At 38.5% G+C, this 7,929-nt stretch overlaps 1 protein-coding gene across 3 annotated transcripts in view; it reads left to right on the top strand.

Annotated features, from left to right (window-relative positions):
- The first annotated feature begins 1,705 nt into the window (after window positions 1–1,705).
- The window catches only part of lama5 (laminin, alpha 5), a 135,461-nt gene continuing 129,237 nt past the window's right edge, over window positions 1,706–7,929 (top strand). For all 3 annotated transcript variants that reach the window (XM_022677607.2, XM_022677609.2, XM_022677606.2), the window contains exons 1-2: window positions 1,706–2,179; window positions 7,006–7,158. In XM_022677607.2, coding sequence (XP_022533328.2) covers window positions 1,907–2,179; window positions 7,006–7,158 — 426 coding nt within the window. In that variant the 5' untranslated portion in view covers window positions 1,706–1,906. The remainder of the gene's footprint in view (window positions 2,180–7,005; window positions 7,159–7,929) is intronic.

The raw sequence follows: 7,929 nt of genomic DNA, 5'->3' as shown, positions 1-7,929 counted from the left end.
ACAGTTGTTTTTGCTTTATTCTCTTTCAGGCATGTTTCCACTAACAGCGACTGGCACAGTTCTGTAGTTTCAGAGCACTGAAAAGAAAATAAACACCAATCATTCCTGCGTTATTGTTAGCCAATGTCATCTGCTATATTGGCATCTAAAGGAATATAATTTTGAGATGTTTTTGTTATTCTGCCTGGTGTTTATGTGCTGGAAAAGCTGAGTTATTTTTTTTTAGGAAAGCACATTGACTCATAACTAGACCTGAGTCCATTTAGGGCCAAAGTGTAAACTCCAAGTCAAAGTTTTACTTGATCCAGAGGAAGGCCGAGAGGAATTAAACAAGAAAAATAAAACAGTCTTTCTTCTTTTTAATAAGGACTTGATGAAAGAAACAGAAATAAACTTCTTAATGTTCTTTATTAAAGGCAGGGATTGTTCAGTTTTCCTTGCATGGGTAAATGCAGCAGCAGTACATTGGAATTCACTGTTGTACAGCAGTACAATGGAATTTAACCCATATGTAGCAGAGAACACACATGTTGACTCATACAGTATGATGTGTTCCTACTGATGGCGCAATCGTGGGTTGTGGGTTAGGTGGCTTATACTCAAAGATATCTCAGGTTTTAATCTTGAGGGAGGAGAAAACATGTTCCCACCACCTCTTCCTGCCAGGGAATTAAACCTGCTATTATATTATTATATTAAACCTTTGGGCATTAGTTATAGATTCTCTGTAGCTGCAATATACATATACAATAATCAATAATATATTTAATACTAGTACGTTGTGTATTCCTTATATAATTACAAAATTAACTCTTTAAAGTATTTCATATCAGATCAGGATATCAGGAGATCGCTGGTTCGTGTAGCTTGCCATCGGCCTCCGGCACCCTGAGGGAGCACAATTGATCTTGCTCTCTCTGGGTGGGTAGATGGCGCTCTCTCCCCACATCACTCCAAAGAGTGATGTCGCTCAGCACAAGGTGTCTGTGAGCTGATGTATCGTAACCGAGTCGCTGCGCTTTCCTCCAAGCACGCTGGATACTCGCCAATGCTGCATCGGCAAAGAGGCGGTGGTTGACTTCACATGTATCAGAGGAGGCATGTGCTAGTCTTAACCCTCCTGGCGTTGGGGCATCACTAGTGATAGGGGGAGTTGGGTAATTGGCCTTGTAAATTGGGGAGAAAATGGGATAAAAATCATAATATATATAAATATATATATATATATATATATATATATATATATATATATAGATAGATAGATAGATAGATAGATAGATAGATAGATAGATAGATAGATAGATAGATAGTTAGGATTAATCGATCATCAAACTATCCACTGTGATGCGGATTTCATTGTCCAGCAGGTCTTGGCACACTGTCCACACTGCCAAAAGTACTATATAATATTCTGTAAGCCATAATCATCAACAATACAAAAAAAACCCACAATACAAATAAACACTTAAAATAGATCACTCATATATAATATATGAGTTTCACATTTTAAACTGAATTACTGAAATAAAGTAACTTTTAAATTATATTAATTTTTTTGAGACGCACTAGTAAATTAACCAATCAGAGCTCCACGACTCCGAACTCAGAGACCAATCAGAGACCCCATGAGGGGCGCAAGACAGAGCTCATTGGTCCTCGTTTAGCACAGAGAGAGCGCGAGAGAAACAGAGAGAGAGAGAGAGAGAGAGAGAGAGAGAGGGAGAGAGTTAGTTAACTCTAACTTTAACTGTCTGTCTGACTCCGGGTGATACCCGCAGCACCGCACCGCTCCGCCGGACTCTCTGCCCCTCATGCCCGCTCTGTGCTGACCCTCCTCCCCGCACCTCTCCGTGTGGTTTTACCGCTCCTCCGCTCCGCTGGACTGAAGCTCTGCGCGCAGGTGAAGATGTTGAGAGCTGCGGCCGGGGGGAGCGCTCTGACCCGGGCAGCGCTGCTGCTGGTATTAGCGCTGTACGCTCCGTGTTTACAGGCGCAGGAACTGCCGACCAACGGCGTGAACGGATTTAGCCTCCACCCGCCTTACTTCAACCTGGCCGAGGGCACCAAAATCACCGCCACCGCCACCTGCGGAGAGGACGAGCCCGGCCGAGCCATCCAAGACCTGTACTGCAAACTGGTGGGGGGGCCGGTCTCCGGAGATCCCAGCCAGACCATTCAGGTGAGATTTCCGGGGAGCTGGAGTTGGTTTACCCCTAGTTTACATGGGTTGCTGTTGGAGCCCAGAATGTCCTAAATAAAAAAATAAACAAACAAACAAAAGCTTGTTTGAGTTAGTTAAATCAGGCTGCAGAGCTGCTCCAACACAAAAATTATGTTTTTCCTTGATTTTACCAAATTGAAAACCTCTCAAATATAATCAAGAGGAAGATGGATGATCACCATCCATCAAACCAAGAGTGAATAAAGTTTGCATGAATTTATCCAAAAGCAGTGTGTGAGACTGGTGGAGGAGAACGTGCCAAGATGCATGAAAACTGTGATTAAAAACCAGGGTTATTCCACCAAATATTGATTTCTGAACTCTTAAAACTTTATGAAAATGAACTTGTTTTCTGAAAGCTCTGCATGACTTTTGTTATTTCAGCCATTTCTCATTTTTCTGCAAATAAATGCTTTAAATGACAATATTGTTATTTCTAATTTGGGAGAAATGTTGTCTGTAGTTTACAGAATAAAACAACAATGTTCATTTTACTCAAATGTATACCTATAAATTGCAAAATCAGAGAAACTGATTCAGAAACTGAAGTGGTCTCTAAATTTTTATCCAGAGCTGTTGGTGTGTTGCAGGTGGGCATGGGCTCTATAAGTTTGTTGTTAGTTAATATCATCTATTGTTATTAGCTTTCCCATCCCATTGGCTCCCATCATTATATTCTACAATCAATCCTACATAGGTGCCCTTTGTACACCCCATATGAGGCCCATGTTGAACCTCTACTCTTTCAATCGCTGACCCTGATGGGGTTCATCACTGACATCCATAAAATGTGGGGGCCAATATGTGAAATAAGTAGACAAATGGTGGCTTAAATTGGTGGACATCCATATATAGTGCCAACATTAAACCTATTAGCAAAACATTCTGGCTTCCAGATACAAGGCTACCACATATGCATGTGATCTCAGGACGTTATTGAAAGTTCATACAATAAACAATACATTTAAATACATTTTGATACAATATATTTAGATCAGATATCGATATAAACAATATGAGACAATATAAGAACAACTGCCAAAATGGCTAAAATAGATGTCCCCAGTGGGCACAATGAAACTTAAGTGTGCCAGGGTCAGTGCCAGATACTAAATAATAAATAATTAAATATGGGAAATTAAATATGTTAAAAAATTACCAAAAAATAATTCCAGTTATTGAAGCATTCGCCAAAGTATATGTTGATATTGAATTACTGTCCATTTAAGTTTAGGATAATTTTGAAAATGTAACTAATTAAGTGGAATATTGCAGCTTATTAATGTTCAATTACTGAGAAACACAAAAAAGTTTTAAGTTTTAAATAAAGTCTGAACAAGTTCTGATTTTCTAACTCATTCCTAACTAATTCTAACTAATTGCAGTAATGAACCAATCAGCTTTTAGCATTTCTTGGGTTTTATTGAAAGCATTTATTTAAGTTGAAGAAAAGCAGTTTCTTCTTTATAATTAAAGCGATCATATATATTTTTTTTATGTCTCCATTTTGGGAAATTTAAAGTGTTACACAAAAGTGACACAAAGGAAGAAATTTGTAACAAAGTAAGTATCAGGATATCGTTGCTGTCCAATGAGCAAGCAACACCAACTTTACAGGAAAGCGTTAAAACATAATTTTTTTTTAATGGAAGTCAATGTAAAAAAGAGTTTTTTTTTCAGGTAAATTTTCTATTGCTCCTTCCATCAAGAAATTTTGACTTAGTATAAGAGAGTATAAGTATATAAGTATGTAGTAAGCTAAAAATATACTTGTTTGATGCTTGTTTTTCATGGGACAGCAACAACATATACATTGTAAATACTAATAATAAATTTAATATTTACGTTGATTGTAAATTAATTTGAAAAACAGGTATGGCACATGTAGATAATATTTCATATTCTTATGTATGTTAAACTATTAAATTCTGTTTTCTGTAAATGTAGACAATGTCAAGTGTTTTCATCATTTTTATGATATATCTTCAAGTGGGCCTATTAAGATTAGTACGAGAATTTCATATCACATCATTATACCTCCTATATTAACTGGAAACACCTTGTTATGCTAGGTGCATCTGTGTGTAGCTTAAGCTAGCACCTGTTACATGTGAGACCTATAGCCAGTGTCTTTATAGTGTTAAGAGGCCGCTGTAACACTAGTGTGTGTGCGTGTGTGATGTGTATCTATGTGTGAATTGGTGTGGGTGGAGTTTAGCTGTTTGCCAGTCAGTGAGATTGTGCAAACTGTGTAAACTGTAAACTAAGAGCCTCGTGCAGCGTTACTGCAGAGACTCCCTTCCCTCAGGTCAAGGAATTTCTGGCATTCTGCCTGTGCAGGGGGGCACCTTCGCTCCCAGAGGGCTCCAGTCCAGCACAGTTTGGTGATTTGCCTTCTGGGATACACCTGATCCAGAGCGCCAGTTATTTGCCAGATGGAGCTGGTGAATCCGAGCAGGGAAATCCCCCAACTGTGCCAAGCTCTACTGGGAGTTGCCCCCTGCTCCCCCCCTCGCTCACTGCATTCGAGAGATTTCAAACAGTCCGGGAGTTGCAAGCTGAGATCAGACAGAAATCAATATTTTGTGGAATAACCCTGGTTTTTATTCACAGTTTTCATGCATCTTGGCATGTTCTCCTCCACCAGTCTTACACACTGCTTTTGGATAACTTTATGTCACTCCTCGCAAAAAAATTCAAGCAGTTTAGCTGGGTTTGATGGCTTGCGTTCATCCGTCTTCCTCTTGATTATATTCCAGAGGTTTTCAATTTGATAAAATCAAAGAAACTCATAATTTTCCAGAGCTGTATGTGCTGTCTGTTATCAGAGAGATAGCACCAACTTTATGGGTGGCAAAATCAGCTGTAGGCCTGTCATGATATATATTAGGGTATATTGTCTTAAATAATTGCAATATATGTTAATTTATGAATGTGGTGACAATATAATAGCATAATAATGCAGTTACACATTTTAAAAATAATGAATGAAAGAAATTATGGTCCAAAGCATAACTACATCTGTTAAACATGGGGGAGGTAGCGGTGTTATTGAATGGGCACGTATGGGCATGTATGGGTGTTAAATTGATGATGTGATTTCTGATAAAAGCACCAGAATGGAGTCTGGAATCCAACCCAAAACAAAAGGAGAAGAAATGGAATGTGCTTAAATGGCTTAGTCAGTCTCCTGATCTGAGCCCAGTAGAGCATGCTCCAGTAAATCTGCCTGCAAAGCATCTCAAGAGAGGAAATACAGGATTTGATGAAGCCCATGGGTTTTACACTAAAGGCAGACTTGTCTATTTCGTCAAATTGCTTTTGAGCCTCTAAAAAAACAGAGGAAAAATGTTATGTAAAAATAGATGCATTTCACACTTAAACTACATATTGATTGGTTAATTGAAAGATCAATTGAGGTGGTGGTCAGACTTAGGCAACATTACAGAAAATGTCACTGTCCAGAGACTTGTAAGCCTTAGTATATTAAGAAATAGCTTGAGCAGTGTGATCGATTCTGCTGCAAAGATAATTAAACCACCGGCCATTTGGTGGTTTCAGGATGTCTAATCAAAGCATAAATACAGCTCTGGAAAAAAATAAGAGACCGCTTAAAATTATTTTACCAAATTGAATTTTACCAAATTGAAAACGTCTGGAATACAATCAAGAAGAAGATGGATGATCACAAGCCATCAAACCAAGCTGAACTGCTTGAAGTTTTGCACCATGAGTGACATAAAGAAGTTAAGTATCTAAAAGCAGTGTGTAAGACTGGTGGAGAACATGCCAAGATGCATGAAAACTGTGATTAAAAAGCAGGCTTATTCCACCAAATATTGATTTCTGAACTCTTAAAACTTACTCTTAAAATATTGATTTACGAAAATGTTTTCTTTGCGTTATTTGAGGTCTGAAAGTTCTGGATTTTTTTTTCAGTCATTTCTCATTTTCTGCTAATAAGTGTTTTTTGTAGTTTATAGAATAAAACAACAATGTTCATTTTACTAAAACATACCTATAAATAGTAAATTAAAGAAACTGATTCAGAAACTGAACTAGTTTTTAATTTTTTTCCATAACTGTATATTGTGCTTTTTTTCTGCACTGAAAATGGGGTATTTGTACAAAACGCAAGGCAAGAAAACATGGATGGAACGAAGAATTTAAAAATCTGATTTTTAGACATAAGATAAAAATGATATAGAAAACTTTTACAAATCTAAATGGGGCATTAAAAATGTATCCGAAAACAGGGATTTTCAAATCCCCTACTCCCTTAGTTGTATTTACTATGCTCTGTGGCGGATCTATTTGTTTTGTGTAGGTGTGTAGGTGTGCTCTGGTTAATTAACAGCAGTTAGGGGAGTGTTCATAGGGGAGTAAGTGAAATTCCTATACGCTAGACTTTAATACTCCTCAGAGACACATACCGCCAGACTACCACTCTACCTTTGCTCTTTAGTACATAGATCAGAGTTAACATAAACACAAGAGAACCTGAAGAACCGAGAGTGGTAGCCTGAGTCCCCCATTATTTTAACATAGTGTTCCTCTTCCTCTTTTACAGTTAAGCTAGGAAAATACATCAAAACATAAAGTGTATTAGTAATTTAAATATTATAATGGCAAGTTTTTCACCTAGGTTAAAGCTGTGGATTGTCTGGTAATTGAGTTCAAACCAGAAATTATGTTTTTCTTGCCTCATTTAAACCAATAAAGTAAGAATGGAACCCAGTGAACTAAGAGTAACATAATTGTGTGTCTGTATTTGTGTGTTTTAGGGACAATACTGTGACACGTGTGACTCAGCAGACAGTAACAGAGCTCATCCCATCACTAACGCTATAGACGGAACAGAGCGATGGTGGCAGAGTCCTCCGCTTTCCCGCAGCACCGAGTACAACCAGGTCAACGTCACCCTGGACCTGGGACAGGTATGTACTGCTCCTCCCTCTCTCTCTCTTTCTCTCGGTCTGTTTGTCTCTCATCCATCCATCCATGAGTACAGTAACAATTTCTCAGTGGTAATTTTATTTTGCCTCCTGTGTAGATTTAAGCAAAAATACACAAGAGGGAATGCTATAATGTGTAATATTGGCAATGCTGTGCTGCGGTCATAGGCACAAACCTTGAGTGTATAATTGCGATTAAACCACAGTTCCATTATTGCTGTTTATTGCAAGATTTAGAGTTAAAAAGGATGAGAAAATGCAATCAGTTTGGTTATAAAAATTTCTCAAGTTAAAATAGTTCCATTACTGCTCTGTTTGTGGCTGCGCTGTTTGGCTTTAAAGAGCTGCATCGCTGTAAGGTTACCTGTATATCTTAGAGTAATACATGGGGAGATTCGGTTACAGTGTGTTACCGGCTGATAATGGCACTCATAGAAAGCCTCTCAGCCAATCACGTTGCAGGGTCGGAACTAACTGTGGCATAATTGAAATGAAACACTAATGATTCCAAGTGATGCATTTGTATGTGTTTGTATGTGGTTGGTGTGGCACAGTGGAAAACACCACTACCTGCGAGCTACAACATCATGTGGGAGAGTGGGGTTCAATTCCCGATCTGGGTGACTATGCTGTGCTACACCAGTTAGAGTCCTTTGGCAAGACTCCTATCCATCCATCCAGACTGGAGTTCAGTTCCCAATCTGGGTGACTATGTTGTGCTTCACCAATTAGAGTACTCGGGCAAGACTCCTA

Source organism: Astyanax mexicanus, chromosome 13 (assembly GCF_023375975.1).
Source record: "Astyanax mexicanus isolate ESR-SI-001 chromosome 13, AstMex3_surface, whole genome shotgun sequence".
Taxonomy (NCBI): Eukaryota; Metazoa; Chordata; class Actinopteri; order Characiformes; family Acestrorhamphidae; genus Astyanax; species Astyanax mexicanus.
This window is presented reverse-complemented; position numbering and strand designations above follow the sequence as displayed.